We start from the raw sequence: 16753 nt of genomic DNA on the forward strand, positions 1-16753 counted from the left end.
TTACAAAGCCTGTTAAGAAGTAAAACAGCTGCAGATTTAGATGATTCATCATCATGCTTCATGTTGAGGAACTGTAATATATTGCCTTTTGACACATTTTTAATAATATTTAATAAAAAACATTTATTATGTTCTCTTGACATTGATTACAAAGTAAGTGTCTTTTTTGTATGTGGAATACAGATTTCTTGATGGGAACGTGCTGGAAATCAATAAGGAGTTTCAGCCATACCTGGGTGAAGGTGGCCGCATTCTTGAGATTCGCTCCCCAGATATTGTAGCCAGTGTGAAAAAGGCTGCCCAGGCTGTCGGCTACACAGAGGGTGCCCTCCTGGCCCTGGCGATCATCATTATCCTTTGCTGCATCCCTGCCATTCTCATCGTCATGGTCACCTATAAACAGTCAGTATTACTATAATAATCACTAGGCTTTAACTGGATGTCAGCGAATAAATTTTAATTTAGCAGGTCATCGTCTTAGGAGATATTGCACGTCACTCTGGGTTTTATTGAAAGGTTTGCTCTGCACAGACGAATCAGATAGTTATTGTAGGAATGTAGCTTAATGTTAATATCGTGTTTCCTGTGGCTTGTAAGAGCAAAGCCAGCGAAACCGCAAACACCATCACTGAAAAGTGTATTTAAGATAAAATAAGAGCACTTCTTGCGTTAGTTTTAGCTTTTTGTGTGTGCGTCTCTCTATCTCTCTCTCACTTCCAACTCTCTTCCTCGGTATCTCTCGCTCTCATCAGACATGCTGACTGCGCACTCTGCTGGGCTAATCTCCCTGCTCATGCTGTGTGAAAGCAGATTAATTAACACTCATTTGTGACAAACATCTACAGCCAATTGTGACCGTCACAGTGCGTCTTCATGCTACTTAATCATCTCTGCCCGACACACACAACAGACGGTGCCCTCTCTCCCTTAGATGCGCGCAGTGCAATCCTCAAAAAAATATGACACTTTTTGCTTTGAAGCATCATTCAGACTGGTGTGATAATTGAACTCTCATTTGGCAAAAGCCAGGTTCTTATCTAAATGTTGGTATGCTGCAAGTGTACCGTAAACGGTAATATTTGAGAAATATTTATTCATGGCAGATGGGTAGAGCGGTTGTACTTATTCAAATGCACAGATCAGACACACAGCAGAAAACTATTGATGGTGACAGTAGACCTAACACACAAACTGTCGTAGCAGATGGTGCTTTGTTGGTGGCGACATTACTCTGGTAAAGTTAATTTTCTCAGTTGTGTTTGTCAACATAATTCATTGTTGTCTAAATTTGAATATATGATGAATATATTATTTAAGACATCAATTTGCACATTCACGTCGAGCACCTGAATGTAGTTGTGAATACGTAACGGCAATTTGAAGTATAAAAATGTTACTTATTTTGCGTTTAGATAAATACCTCAAAGCATCGAAATTGTGAGGTTGCACTCGTGCCAAATTATGTAATTATAGTTATGTAATTTCATGTCTTTTTTTGTCCCCCATCTCTCTCTCTTCTTGTTTCATCTCCTTTGCTCTGCATCAAAAACGCTGTGATCAGGTTCAAAGAGTAAGTAATTTCTCATGTTTTACAAGTGGCTGCTCATTGCTCGATGTGTGTGTCTGTGTGGTTGTGACACTACTTTCTTTCATCTTTATTATTAGTTATTTAAAGTCGAGTTGAATATTGTGAAAATGTGATGAACAGAATGCTTGCCAGCTAATGCCAACCTTTTGAGGTGTCTCTAGCATTAAGGGCACAGAGCAAGGCTGATTCATCTTCTAGGTCACATACTGAATGTGCATTTTTGGCTGAAAAGTTTCTCTTAATGTGGAAAATTTGATTAGATTCAAAAGAAAAATTATAGTTACACTTGTCACTCTGCTGGATACAGTTGAGTTGGCACATTCATCATGTCTTTTGCTACACATACAGTATACTGCATTTGCATAATTTTTAGTCTGTATTTCAAAAGAAATAAGCTTGAATAATCTAGCACATAGCTGAAAACCATGAAAATGCTTTTCAAATCTTACTTGCACAACTGCAGCAGCATTGACTGTTTCCTTGCAAGCCAAAAGAAGCTGATTATTATATTATTACTCTGCAATTGACAAAACAAATCAGCCTAAAATGCAGTGTGAGACAAGGGCTATTTGTTTTGATACATTTTAATAAAATTGTTTGACTAACATTAGTGAATAAATTAAATAAAAAAGAATACCACAGCTAATTGCTGCAAAATGGTTTTGGAGGGTTTTTTTTATATAGTTTAAAAGCTTGATGTTGCTAAAACTGAATTTTGCATCTAGAATATCTCTTCGTGTTCCTCTTTCTGGGGTGAGAATGACTTCTCAAAACACATGGGTAATTCATAGTAGAGACTTGATGCATAAGTCATGTGTCTGGTTTATTCTTAACCACATTAACACTTTGTGCAGGCGACAAGCAGAGTGTGCCAAAACTGCCAGGATTCAGATGGCTTTACCACCGGGAGGGAAAGCAGCTCCGGCAGCTGCTCCCACTGCTAACCTCTATGAAGAGTTGGGCGACAGCAGCATGTGAGTCAAGCTTGTCCTCTAAGTATTTTCCCATCCCACGCATTTCTTCTAGTCCCCATGATCAGATGCTGCTGCATCTGGCCTCGCAGGTTTCTCCCTGTGAGTGTTTTATTCAAGCTCAGAAAAAAATATTACCCCTCTATCAATCCTCTTTTCTGAAATGGCCACTGGCTGCTCTGGATGTTGACCTCAGGAGTCTCCACACTGCTTGAGACACATTAATAGTTGCATCAAAGGATCTCTCTGCTTGTTGTCTCTGTAACTATGATCCACTTTTGATGTCTGCAAACTGCACCGTATGGTGCAGCACAGCAGGTGACTAGATTTTAGCGTATCTATGTGTTTCTAGTTGAGTGCCTATGCATTTTAGCAAGAACCTCTCTTAAGGTAAGAGTGTGTTTAGGTTAATAAAAAAGCACATGGTTTCCTAGAAATAGAAACAAATACAGAATAATGTCCAAGTTCAAGGATTGTCACGAGTTACCTTTAAAAATGTAACCTGCGGTAGCCTACATTAAGTGCTTCCCTAACTTTGGTCCAAAGTGTTTTGCCATCAGCACAATCGAATTTCAGCTTTAATATTAAATCCTGCCCTAAATGTGTGATGAAATGTTAATGTTTGCAGATTAAATGAGACTACATTTAAACTGCTGAGGTAATGGGCTTAGCAATTTTGATTTTCAGCTCGTTCAAGGAATACTGCTTCTAATGTCACTTTTGCATTTAAAAAAAAAATGTAAACCTAACATTAAGCTACGAAGAGCGTCCACAATATGCCCACCGCAGTTTTTAAATGTAGGCAGAAACATTTGATTCTGTAGCATAAGTAGAATTTTTATGGGCATTATTGTATTGTAGCTAAGAATTGTGTACACGGAGCTTATTTCCCAGTTTTCACCAGGAAGAAGAAGAGTTTCTCTTAAAAACAATCATATTGTTAAAATTATACATTTCCATCTGTGAAAAACAAAAGCTCTCAAAGTTATACTGTATGCACGCAGCATGGTGTCAAATGTAGACAAGTTAATCAGTCTGGTATTTGAGTTTAAAATGCAGAAACCTGCCGTACCCTCGTGTCGACGCTTCATCCATGTTTTCATTTTCCATTAACACCTCTGATATTTCTCCTTTAGTCTTCTTACCATCTGTCTGTGTTTATATCTTCTCATTCATTTTCAATTCCCTTGTCTCTCTGGATTCAGACTGCAGTAAGTAATGCCAAAACATGACAGAGGTCAATAAATATGAACAATATTGTGCGTAAATTTTGCAAGAAAAATGTCCTTGTTGCCCTGCCTGCTTAGTTGTTTTTTTTAAACATATGCACATAATTAATATACTTAAATTCTGGAATTTAAGTGGCATAGTTTGTTTGGTAATTGATCTTGATGAAGGGTGGAAAGACCTAGTGGGTTTTCATGCACGTACTTCATTCTTGTGAGAAAAAAGAGAAGGCTTAGTTTGGTTAGAGGTAGTGCATTTCATAAGATATCGCCGTAGATGTCTCCTCTCTTGCGTCCCATTAGACTGTTGTGTTCTTTTGTACTGTGCTGCTCTTAGTTTCACTGCTCTCTACATCTCTCTGTGCTGTGACCGATGGCACTAATGCATCCTGCATAGGTTCATGATGGCTACTGAGGTCATATATTTCAGTGTAATAATTTCACAATTTCAATATTTGATTTGTAATTTCTTTAAGTTTGCAAAGTTTATTCAAATCATTGTTATTTTGATTTCTTAAGAACGCAGATGCGCTTTAGTTACTTTATACTGTGCAGATATTTAATCATCCAAAACCCAAAACAAATTTCTGAGTCACAGTACTACGAGAGACTGTCTGTCAAGATATTTTCACACAGTTGCTTTTGCTTCACCCTTTGTTTCTTTGCTTTATTCAGCTCAAACCTATCAGTCTTTATCTGTTTCAAGTCTTTTTCTTCTTCACCTCCATCTTTTGCCGGGGCAGGGCTAAAAACTCTGTCATTGAGGAGGCTGACCACCAGAGGATTCTTAGCACCTTTGCCTGTCGTGCCATTGCAGCCCGCAGCAACGGAGCACTCCGTGTCAACTTACCCAAGTCAGAGAGCAACGTGACCTTCCTCTCTGACCACAACCCACTCACCACCCACAACCCTGTCTATGATGATAACACTCCTCTCTGCAGTCCTGACGCACGTGGGGAGAGCCCATCTGAAAAGCGGTTCTCCTTTTCTCCTCCCCACACAGCAGGGTCAGGGTTCGTCTGGTCAATGCCTGGTCGCATTCATGGAGGACAGCATGGTTATGAGGTACCAAGGAGACAGGCTCTTATAGACCCAGCCAAATGGGAGCTGCAGATACTCCAGGCAGGCATGAGTGGCGAGCAAAGGCCAGCGAGTTCAGACATACTTCACGCGAGTGGCAGCACAGAGACCAAGTTGTCATTCCGTGAGCAGGCCAGCCAGTTTGGGCATCGGGGCTTCCAGGAGCAAACCCTCAAGCAAAATAGAGCACCTGCAGGCTCCCTCTCTTCCATCCTTGTCAGGGATAGAGACAGTGATGACATGCTGGAGCTGACCTCAGAGGCTCTGCTATCCATCATCGATTACCCCTACAGTCCAATGTCTGTGGGCAGAGATGTGCCCCCCAGCTTTAGCATTACCCGGGGAGATGAGCCACTCCCCCTGGCTAGCCAGAAATCAACTGCGCCTATTCTCAAGACGTTTAGCTCTGGCATCTCCAAATATTTGACAGAGGAGCCATGCCATATCACTGTGGAGATCATACCTGACCCACCAGAAAATCCACCGCCTTCTCCTCCACTGCAGCGGCAGCCACGTCCAACTTCCCCGCCCACACCTCCTCCCTCGAGCCCTCCTCCTCCTCCTCCTCCTCCTCCACCTCCACTTTCCTCCCTTCATAAACCTGAATGTACTTCTCAGTCCTCTTCTCCTCCTCCTGTCAATAAACACATCACTCTTCCGCCCCCACCACCTCTGCCTCCCTCTCTATCACCTGCTAGCAATCAGCCACGCCCAGTCGTTCAGTTTATCCCAACCTCTTTGCCGCCCATGTCTTCCCTTCGCCCTGTTTCCGAACGAAAACACCCTCCTCCGCTTTCACCATCACAAGCTGACGGTGGGAGGAAGGAGCTTAAAGGGATCCTGAAAAACATCCAGAATCTAGCTGACATAGAAAGGTCTGTTGCCAACCTGTACAGCCAAGTAGACAAAAATTGTAAGATGCCCAAGTTTAGCACGAAACCACAAGTGACTGAGGAATCAGAGTGTACTAACAAACTGCAAAGCTCTGACACCAGTGAGGAGCAGAGCATGCCAAAAGCAAACAACTCCAGCTCTGAAGTCCAAATCAACTCAACAAGTATGAATTGTGCTGGAAATGCTGCAAGTAAACCGAACGTAGCAGCAGACATTCAGCAGACAAGCCAACTGAACTCAAACAGTCCAAACACTGCTGAGCTCAGTGAGCAGGTTACTTCTCAGTCCACTGTGTTCTGACTTTTCCTTTGTCTCCATATTCTCATTATGTTCATTTCTACATTTCCATGCCTGTTTTTTTCCTGTTGTTTCTGCATTTTATGTTGTATACAGTTAGTGTATGCTTTAGTCATGTCATTTTTTTTTTTTAAATTCTAGAGCCATCAGCCAAGGAATGTCCTCAGATCCTTTCTTAGCAGTATAAAAAAGAGGCTTGCATATTTAGTATGGGTTTGGCTTTTTTTTTCATATTTTAATTATGTGAACTGGTATGAGGACTGTGATAGCATTAAGTATGCCCCTGAGTTCACGGATTAGTCGGTTCAGCATGTTATACATATGCACCATCTTAATCTTAACATTAACATTTCATAGCCAAAACTATTTTAATTAAATTATACTAAATAGCATTTTTTCAAGTCCCACAGCCCTGGGGTCTGTTTCTTCAACCACTGGCTGGCTTCATATTGGGGATTTTGAATTTGTTCTTTTACTTCTTCTCTGAGATAAGAGCATGAAAATTTAGTATGCAATTGCTTCATCCAGAATCCAAATCAGGCAAGAAGAACAACATAATATTAGACCTTTTTTTTTTTTCTCAATATCTGTTTTCACCAATTTCCCAAAGGTATGTAAATCTATGGAATAAGCTTCTCAGTTTTCAGTGAGGGTAATCCCATATTCAGAAAGTTGTTACTTGTAGGTGTATTTAAGTACATAACATGGTGACTGAAAATGAAATCTAACCTTAAGAGATGTGGGATTCTGTGAAATATGTACATAAAGAATCAAAAATATGTATACTGAAGCAAACGAAAAATACGGGATAATATAATATGACAAGCTGTACACAGTGTCTTTATTCAAACAAGTGAATGCCTGTACCAGCTACGTTTATTTGAAAGCCTCTTATGTTGGTTGAAGCTATAAAAAGATATACATCGGCTGATCCCAGGAGGCTCATGTTGAATTAAGAGAGCCAACCGCTGGGGGACCTGTCTATTCACATGTCCACAAAGATCCTCTCAGCATGATAAAGTAGTCACTGTGATGTTCGTCTGCACTCTGGAAAAGGCTAATTAGAGAAGCAATCAATCGTTAACCAGGGTTGCTGCCTGTGGGACTGTCAACTACTGTTACTCTCTCCTTTCCTTTTCTATTCCTCTGACCTTCTCCCTGCCTGCGTTTCTCTGTCTCTTACACCGCCCCTCTCCCTGCAGTTAGTTCTGATACTTTCCAATCCTTGGCCTCTTCTTGTTAATCTTTCCTTTTGGTCCTCTGGAGATTCTATTACCTTCTTTAGACTCATTGCAATGCAGCCTCTGCTCCCGTTCTCTTCTTTTTCTTCTTCTTCTTGTGTTCATGTTTCTCACTTTCTCTCCGCTCTGTCTTTCTGCTATATACCCTTTATGTGTTTGTTTCACCTTCCATGCCCTAAGGCAAATGGTCTTAGCATACCTCAATTCCAGAGCAATGTAATGTTTGATTCATCACATGTTCCCCTGATGGGCTGATCGAAGGTCCTCTAATTCTGTATTCCATGTTCACTGCATGGGGTAATCTCTTTTGCAAAGAGGCTAGGTGATCACACGCTGTTTCTTTCAACCCAAAGAGCCGTCTTAATGGATTGTCTTCTTTATATTCTTTTTTTACAGTTGGTTTTATCAATATTGTTTTGTATTCCAGCTGACAGTTCAATGCAGTAATATCAAAAAAAATAAAGAAAGGAAAGCTAAACAGTTTATTTCTAGAGAATTATTCTCAGAAAAAGTTTTGATTGGGAATGCAAAAAAAAAACCAGTCAAAGTCAAGAGTAACATACACATAACGTGCTATGTTTGGGCGACCGTGGCTCAGGGGGTTGGGAATCGCATCTGTAACCGGAAGGTCGCCGGTTCGATCCCTGGGCTCTCTGTCCTGGTCGTTGTGTCCCTGGGCAAGACATTTTACCCTACTTGCCTACTGGTGTTGGCCAGAGAGGCCGATGGCGCGATATGGCAGCCTCGCTTCTGTCAGTCTGCCCCAGGGCAGCTGTGGCTACAACTGTAGCTGCCTCCACCAGTGTATGAATGTGAGAGTGAATGAATAGTGGTATTGTAAAGCGCTTTGGGTGCCTTGAAAAGCGCTATATAAATCCAATCCATTATTATTACTATGTTTTTAGTAGAATTATCTAAGCTGCAACTGAGAAAATACAAACCAATCATTATACAGTATCCTATAGAAAACAGCGGGTGTGTGCACAAAAAATGCCGATTAGTAAGCAGCTTTATACCAGATTTATTGTTTGTTAAGAAAAGTTAAACATTTGGTGATTTGCAGCTGTCTTTCTGTGAGTTACATTAGAAAATAATCCTTCTATTCTGGTCCACATAATAGATATTTAACTAAATCCTGTTATAAAGAAACAGCTCTGTCCAAAGGAAACAAACACACCCGAAAGCCACAATAAATTAGCTATAATATCAGGGTTACAGCTAAAACAAACAAGGTAGCATTTGATAAATAGATATGCATCAACCTCAATATCCTTGGCAGATTCAGATTAATACTAGATTTTGGCCGTTTTGATTTTTTTCTAAGAACTATAACTGGCAGCATTTGCAAACAAAAATCAGCTTTTTTCAATGCAAAATATAATTTTCACAATAAGAAAAAAATAATAAGAAGAAATGATTCAACTTCACAATTTTCCTCAAGCATGAGTAGGTTGTAAGATCTTCTCTCCCCCTTAAAAAAACTGAAAATAAAGTGGTTTTCTACTAGACGTACTAATATTTAACTGAAAATGTGTTGCTGTACACCCACCTTTATTTGACATATGTTACCTTACTGGCAAAAGCAGGTACAACAGATTTATGTAACAAAACAAATTTCATACACCTAGTAGACTTTCTATTATGTTTAGAAATTTACCAACTAAGAGGAGATTGACTTCTTCGATCCTTCACTAATACCGAGGCTCTTACCGAGGCTGCTGGCTGTGAGCCCTGAATAGCTTTAGCTGTAGCCACTTTGTCTTTGTTAGCTTCTTTAAAATGTCCATGCTCAGCTGTGTGAGGCTATTTAGGTGTCTGATTAGGTTCGTTGTGACAAATGTTTTAGTGCACTAAAACCAAGTAAACCATCAAAGGATGACCGTGGTCAACCTTCGATGGTTTACTTTGGGAAACCCGGTGTCTTCACTCTGTAGAAGTTTGTGCACACTCACAGCACAAATAGTTGTATTTGTCTGCATGCTGTGACGCATGAAATAGAGTGGCTTATAACAGACGTATATGAGACTGACCAGCCAGTAACCAGTTGTGCCTGTGAATGATGAAAATTGGCCATTTCCTGTCCTGGCTAGACAGTTATGGATCGCTAGTAATATAGCATCCTGCTAATTTGTGAGCTTTGATAGATAGCTTTGTTATCTCTGCACAAAGATGGTGGTAATGTGATTATATTTCCCCGTTTCTTTTTGTTTTTCTGTTTGTTTGCTAAGATAAAAGGGTGCTCACTCCAGTTACATATCTAATTTTAAAAAATGTGGTAAAACAAGCTCCTCATCTTTATATTTTTCAACCTTTTCATGTTTATCTTTGCTTTACTACATGTTGTTGTACCAGCAGGGTGATAAAGATTCTATTTTTAGTCTCCATGTAAATATCTGCACCGCCAGATAGTAAAGCTACTTATTAACAGAGCCAACATCACCCTCCTGTTATAGATACGATACAAGGCTGTTCAATATTCCAGTCTTGCTGTAATTTTGAGTTCACCACTCTTACCTCTTTTTCTATAACATTTCTTCATCACACATCTTCTGCCAACTCCTCTCTTGTGCAAACTTCCTATGGCTATTATCCACTGGGCCATTTTTCTTCATGTTGCATGAAACAGAAGTAGCCAGCAGCCAAGCCAACAGGTCATCCATCAGATCCCAGTCCCATCGTCCACTCTGCCTGGGAGGTGTGGCATATGGCTCTGCCCTGTCCCCTGATCCTTGCCCATAATAACAGATTACAACTCTCCAGAGGAATCTCACATCATTGCTTGGCCATATATCTGAGTGTGTGAGAGTCATCATCATTTATGGGCCCAGACAGGTTACAGTTGTACGCCCGTGAAGCTGGAGCTTTCAGCCGAGCTGCTCCATTACTTGCCGTTTCATTCACTCGTACTGAAGACAATGCAGGCGCACTTTTATCCTCAGGAGGAGTTCTGAGTTGTTTTTCATGTGGTTAATATAGTGACATTTCTAAGATTTTCCCCAATTCATTAGAAAAGAAATCCATTACTTTCTGTAGGCATATTATGACGTGATAACCAAAGAGATTTTTATTAAAATTCTTTGAGTCAGAAATTCTGCCCTTTATCACAATGTCCTTTTCATATCTGCTGGTAGATTCATTAGATATGACTTTATAAACACTGACTTTCAAATTTTCCCAGCCCTTTCCATATTTGCATTTATTGTATTTTTTTATTGTTCCTGTTTGGATGAGATAACAGAGGGAGAGAGAAAAAAACAGCCCACACCAGCGTGATAACATTGCAGCCTAAGGCACCCTTTTTTAAAACAGAACAATATCTGCAACGCTGTAATTTAACACTTGAAAATGCAGAGTAAGTAAAGCTGTTATTTCTTCTCTGGTCAGCAGAACGTAGGCACACTAGACTTAACATTTAATTTATCTATAAGCACTTGAAATGTTGTTGTCAGTCCATATTCATTATTTATCTTATTTTCTCCTTTCTGTGACACGCAGGAGGCGAGGGTACGGCCGACAGGTAAGGATTCCCATCGTGATGTTTTTACACCTTATTGTTGTGCTCAGACATTTTGACACTAGAGGAAGCATGAGGAAGCTTATATCCCATTATTCTTATCTGCGATTCACTTGATGGAAAACAGTGAATGAGATTAAGATGAGATCGCGGTGATAGAAGTTCTAACACTGACATTACAGTTTAGGTTTGATTTTTGAGAGTCTTTTGTATTCTCCAATGTTCCCGTCAAATAGCAGATAAGCAGTTGGATGAGTTTTTCTCCTCTGGTGGAAAAATAACTAATCAGGAACCAAACAGTGTGACTCTTTTTGTCAGTTTGACATTAAAGTCTTTTTTTCCTTTCGAATAATCTTTTAAATCATCTGAACTGTCAGTGTCAGATAAGCACGGGATGTTTTCTTTCTTTCTTCCTTCCTTTTTATTGAGCGCAGTTTCTTTCATCTCCATTGCTTGGCTGGGATTTTCACTCTCCTTCCTTGCTTTGTTTCCATCAATAATTTATCAATCTTTTCACCTTCCTTCTCCGTAGATGTTTCAGTGAGTCCAGCTTTGTCTGGCTTTAAATCTGAAGTAGATTGAGGTCTGTCGCATGTTTGTTTCTCTGCTGCCTGTCCCTTCCTTTACCTTATCCTTCTTCTCTACTAACTTCTGGCAGCAACAGCAACTGCTGAGGCCATCTCTTCTGAGACCTGAGGTAGAAACACACCTGCTTTTCTAAATTTAAAGCACTTGTGGTCATTCTGCTGTGCATGCCCCCTGCCCTTTGTGCTGCTGCTGCTCATCTTCTGATGTCTTATTGTGAGGAGTGCTGAGTAATTTCCCTCTCTGCCCCTCTGAAACGCAGGAACTCTCCATGGAGTCAGGTATCGACCCAGGCCAGGACTACTACACACAGGACTACTATAATTATGACCAGGGGTGAGCATGCAGCCGACTGACTGTTTTATCTCTAATCAGTTGTACTTTAATCCATGGACCTGATCTCCCTTGGTTCATTTAGAAAAAATTTTTTTCTTAAGTTACATCATTAGGACCTCTTCATCTTGACCTTGCCTTCTAGCTCTCTTTGAGAGCCGAGATCCTTGGAGAATTATGAGATTTTCAAAGAAGCTCAGAATAAAATGATGCACATAACTTAAGCTGCCCCTTCAGTACCATCCAAGCATTTGCCCTCTTTACTCCTGCCAAAATGAGATCAGTTATGCTCCCTTCAGTCAGGCACCTGAGAGTCTGAATGTTCTTCCCATAGCTTAATGGATAAAGGCTGTTTTGGCTGCCCGGTTACTTTGCCCATATGGTCTAAAAAGGAAAAACATGGAACTCAAAGCTGTAACAGCTGCTGAGAAATTGTTATTCATTAAACGCTCCTGCTCTGTTGCAGGTGACTTGCGCTGCTGTGGGGAATTATGCTGCAACTTTTATCAAAACGGGAAGAAGCTTTTATATCTTCCAGCCTTAAATCGCTGAACGAAAATCTAACAAACTAGGGGGAAAAAACTGTGCGTAGTGAAATCAAGTGTTCTAATTGCCTCTGTAGTTTCTCACCAGCCAGCTTAATTATTGTCTGAATCACACCTTCATTTCTAACAAGCTGAACTTATATTTTAATGACATGTCACTTTTTTTTTTTGTAAAAGCTGCCACTGCCAGTGAGTGTACCATCACTATGTGAAGACTTTGATCTGCTCCTATTTGAGATGAGGGGCAAACTTTATTAGCAGTTAAGCTTTTAATGCTGCAGTCACCAGACTGCACGGGCCTTACAGCAGACGTAAAGTGTAGCCACCTCTCTAATTTAGTATTTTAAAGTAAATATTAACTCACATCCTAGGTGAGGCATTAAACAACCGCATTAACGCGTACAGCCTCATATTATATAGTAAAGCAAAATTTGATTTATATATTTAAAAGTTTGCGGCTACCATACGATGTTATGTAATTTGACCGTTAACACTTTTTTCTTCTCTCTTGTGTTTCTTTGTTAGCATTCTGCATACATAGTGTGTGGTCTTTAAACAAGCTAATTAAATTCACGTGCTTTTAATGGGCTTTTAGTTATTGCTTGTTACAGTCTCCATTTCCACATGTGGTTGCATTCTTGTAATTCAATAGAGGATTTTGACAAACACAGGCAAATATACTGAAATATTTGTTTTGTCTTCTTTTCTTTTGGAGGAACACTCTTTTAGCCTTTTAGCCTGCATGCTTTCCCCCTCTTGTTTGCTTTCTCACTAAATTGAAAAGTAATTTCAAAAAGTGCAGTAAATCACCACAGCAATTACTGTCTGTCTGACCAAAGACGTTCTCAGTTATATTAACAACAACCAAAAGCAGTAATTAATGGGATCAGCCTGATATAATTGAGGGCAATTTAGAGAAAGGACTTGAAAAATAATAATGGAAAGAATTCCAGACAGCAAAACTAAGCCCCTTTATTAGCTACTGAGCAAATCACACTGTACTGTAAATACAATGCAGGTTTTAAAACACTGATATGGGGTAAATAACCTTCTAGCTTGCTTGATTCTTTGTGAGTATATTGATATTGCTATAATTCCTGTTCCCATAGGAGATTGATAATCTTCCTTTGCAATGCAGAATATTTACTATCACTAATAATAACAGGTCCCTTACATGATACAGTGGGTCTTTGATATTAAAGTAATAAATCTGGTTGAGATTTATTTTTTTAATATTGCAGTGTGTCAACTTTGGTGTTTTCAACTAATCATCAGCCTAAACTAATTCGAATCCCTTTTCTGTGAACAACTATAGGTATGACTTTCCTCAGTACGGCAGTCGGCGGAGGCTGATATCACCCATGTATGATGAATATGGAGAGGTTATTGTGGAGGATGATGGGTATTACTACAGTCCACATGGCCCTGAGGTATTACCCTTGCTTGAATGTGAATTTCAGACTTTCACTGATTATCTTGAGTATTATCTCAAATATTTGTTTTAATAAGTTGTGTGTTCAAGGTATTACTGAACAGTAATGTGTGTGAAACCTATGCAGCACGATGGCTTTATATTCACAAATTCATGGTTGCTAAATGAAATGTGATTATCTTAGGGCCGGGGCAGAGGCAGGGGCCGTGGTGGCATGCGAGGTAGAGGTCCGCAGAAGAGAGTTGCGTTTAGGGATTTGCCACCAGAGGATGAAATTGAACAAGCTGAGCCAGCAGAGGAGGGTGAACCTTCTAAGGCTGCCAAGAAACTGAAGTCTGTCATGAAACTCAGCAAACTTCTGGCTGCCAGCAAGGGAGGAGAGCAGCCATCTGATGCCAGTGCTTCTGGCACATCTCCATGGAAAAAAGCCAGGATGTTCAAGATGTTTGGCGCCGGGAAGACGGACAAGGATTATGCCAAACTGATGTCTGCTCGCCGTATTGACAGCCAGGAAAGTCTAGCTGATGGACCAGCAGTTATGGGACCAATAGACAGCAAGTCTGATGCCCGTAGCAAGCTTGGGAAAGTCTTGAGGAAAATCAACTTGGGCACAAAGTTGCAGGTCCGAAGAAAGTCACAGAGTAGTGTGAGTCGTGGCTCAGCCACTGGCAGTGAACTAGATGAGGAAGCCTCACAAGCAGCTAGTGAGGATGAAAGAAAGTCTAAAGTGTCCATTAGTGTGACAGAAAGTGAGCCAGAAGCAGGTGCTAGTGGAAGCAGTAAAGAGAAGGGCTCTGACGATGAAACCTCAGAGAAAAGCAGTGTTGACAGAGATTATCTCAAAGTTGATTTAGACCGGGATGATGCCAATGAAAGCACCGTGGACTCAGAGGAAGAGCCTGATGAAGAGCCAGGAGATTCCGATGAGGAAAGCAAGTCCAAGTCTGAAGGAGAAGAGACGGATAAGGAATCTGCCAGTGAGAAAGAATCTGAGTCAGAGAAGGAGTCAGACTCAGAGAAGGAGTCAGACTCAGAGAAGGAGTCAGCTACAGAAAAAGAGTCAGAAACCGAGAAAGAGTCAGAAACCGAGAAAGAGTCAGAAACTGAGAAAGAGTCAGAAACCGAGAAAGAGTCACAGTCTGAGGAAGAAACAGAATCACAAACAGGCTCAGCAACAGAGGGGGGAACAAGCACAGAAAAGGATTCAGAAACAGAGAAAGACTCTGAAGACGAGTCTGAGGAAGCTTCAGGCAGCACTAGAGAAAGTGGCTCTTCTGTTCGTTCTTCCACGAGATCCTCTGCGACTGAAGCCAGCAAGGGGAGTGGTGCTTCTGGAAAGAGTGTCAGTGGGAGTTCCAGTGTCAGTGGTAGCAGAAGTGAAAGTACAAGTGAGAGTGGCAGTGGTAGTGGTGGTACTGCTGCATCTTTATCTGGCTCAAGTGTTAGATCATCAGCAGTAACTTCAGAGAAGTCCAGCGGGGACCTCAGTGAAGCCGAGTCGGGGACAGGGACAGCCAGTGAGCCAGAATCAGGTTCAGGAAGTGAAGGCTCATTATCTCGGTCCAGCCAGAGAAAAATGTCTGGTTCAGACGTGAGTTCTTTGGGCAGCATGAGCTCAGCTGGTTCCAAGTCAACTAGTGGCAGCCGAAGTTCCCGAAAGTCTATTGTGAGCCGTGGATCTGAGGACACAATCACAGAGGAAAGTGAAGAGGAGGATGAAGACGACTCTGAGGCTGATGACGAGAGCAAAGAGTCCACCAGCGAACTCAGTGATGCAGGATCATCTAGGAGATCCAGTGTGGCATCTGGAGACCCTGGGCCTTCTACGTCCTACACTGGTCCTCCTGCCCGCTCTGAGATCAGAAGCATTGGTGACACCTCGGAAGAGACATATGGAGGACTGTCTCCTATCACAGAGGTGGACGAGGATGCCATCTCCTCTGACAGATCCTCAGTCAGGGGCTCTGGATCAGGGACCCGCAGTGCATCAAAGAGCTCAGAAGAAACTGAAGAAACATCTGATGCTGATTCAGATTCTGAGGGAAAGTCAACTGCCTTCTAGAGAGATATATTGTCCACTGTGAAGTAAGAGTGAATAAAATCAATTACCCTTGCATGGGAGTGAAGAAATATTGCTTGCCTCTAGAGAGTTCACATTCACTTTTTCCTCATTCCCCCTTAGCAAGAAAGGACCTGATTTTCCTGCTGCAATATTGGAATCTCTCTTTCTCACATCTTTGGCTTTCTGTTCTCTTTGATGTTTTCATGCCGTGTTTCTAGAGTGGAAATTTGCATGTCAAAACACTAACTTATTGCTCAGTGTGTTTTTTGGGAGGTTGTGTTTCTTGTGATGTTCAGATTATTACTGTGTGGTTGTCATTTTCTATGGAAACACGAGATTTCTCACTAAAATGCAAGTCTAGCACAGAACAGAAACTTTAAAAAAATGATAAAACAGGTTTTTAGCCAGGTTCTGATTTAAACAGTTACTGCAAATTCTTTTCAAAACAGCTTTGTTTCCCAGTTTTTTTTAATTATACAGTACTTGTTTCTGTGTGTGGGTTTTTAAAAAAAAGATTTTTCACTTACTGCACCCTCTTTAAAAAAGTAAATATAATAACAATAACCCTCCACTTTCTCCTCAGCCTGGGAGAAAGAAGCGGATTAAGTTGATTGTAGATCGGGAAAACGAGACCAGCTCCACTGCAGAGGACAGCAGCACAGAGACGCAACGGAACAGACTCCCAAACAGCCACAGCAACATAAACGGGAATATCTACCTCGCACAGAATGGCACTATTGTGCGAACTAGGCGACCGCCTCATCTAAACAACCTAAAGATGGGTTCTCCATGTCGGCTGGGTAAGCATTTTAAAAAACTAGAAAAGCTGGGCGTAACACATGAAGAACCGCCTCCGGTTATTAGTGTTGAGGACATGGGAAACGAAGCAGAAAATGAAAGAGGTACGAGTGTTCCCTCCAACATGGACATCAACCTCAACACTCGGTCCTCTTGTAGTTCCCTGGGTTCCACCATTAAAGAGCTT

At 41.0% G+C, this 16753-nt stretch overlaps 2 protein-coding genes across 2 annotated transcripts in view; both read left to right on the forward strand.

Annotated features, from left to right (window-relative positions):
* Positions 1 to 16491, forward strand: part of LOC113035231 (protocadherin-15-like) — a 238074-nt gene extending 221583 nt beyond the window's left edge. The window contains exons 31-39 of the mRNA XM_026190646.2: positions 184 to 402; positions 1562 to 1570; positions 2443 to 2562; positions 10793 to 10814; positions 11470 to 11508; positions 11659 to 11732; positions 13590 to 13704; positions 13891 to 15791; positions 16352 to 16491. Coding sequence (XP_026046431.2) covers positions 184 to 402; positions 1562 to 1570; positions 2443 to 2562; positions 10793 to 10814; positions 11470 to 11508; positions 11659 to 11732; positions 13590 to 13704; positions 13891 to 15768 — 2476 coding nt within the window. The 3' untranslated portion in view covers positions 15769 to 15791; positions 16352 to 16491. The remainder of the gene's footprint in view (positions 1 to 183; positions 403 to 1561; positions 1571 to 2442; positions 2563 to 10792; positions 10815 to 11469; positions 11509 to 11658; positions 11733 to 13589; positions 13705 to 13890; positions 15792 to 16351) is intronic.
* On the forward strand, positions 2664 to 7780 carry LOC145419755 (protocadherin-15-like). The gene has a single exon (XM_080288158.1). It carries the CDS (start codon positions 4812 to 4814, stop codon positions 6057 to 6059), a length of 1248 nt encoding a protein of 415 aa, XP_080144284.1. The 5' UTR covers positions 2664 to 4811; the 3' UTR covers positions 6060 to 7780.
* Positions 16492 to 16753: the final 262 nt, after the last annotated feature.

This window comes from Astatotilapia calliptera, chromosome 13 (genome assembly GCF_964374335.1).
Source record: "Astatotilapia calliptera chromosome 13, fAstCal68.1, whole genome shotgun sequence".
Taxonomy (NCBI): Eukaryota; Metazoa; Chordata; class Actinopteri; order Cichliformes; family Cichlidae; genus Astatotilapia; species Astatotilapia calliptera.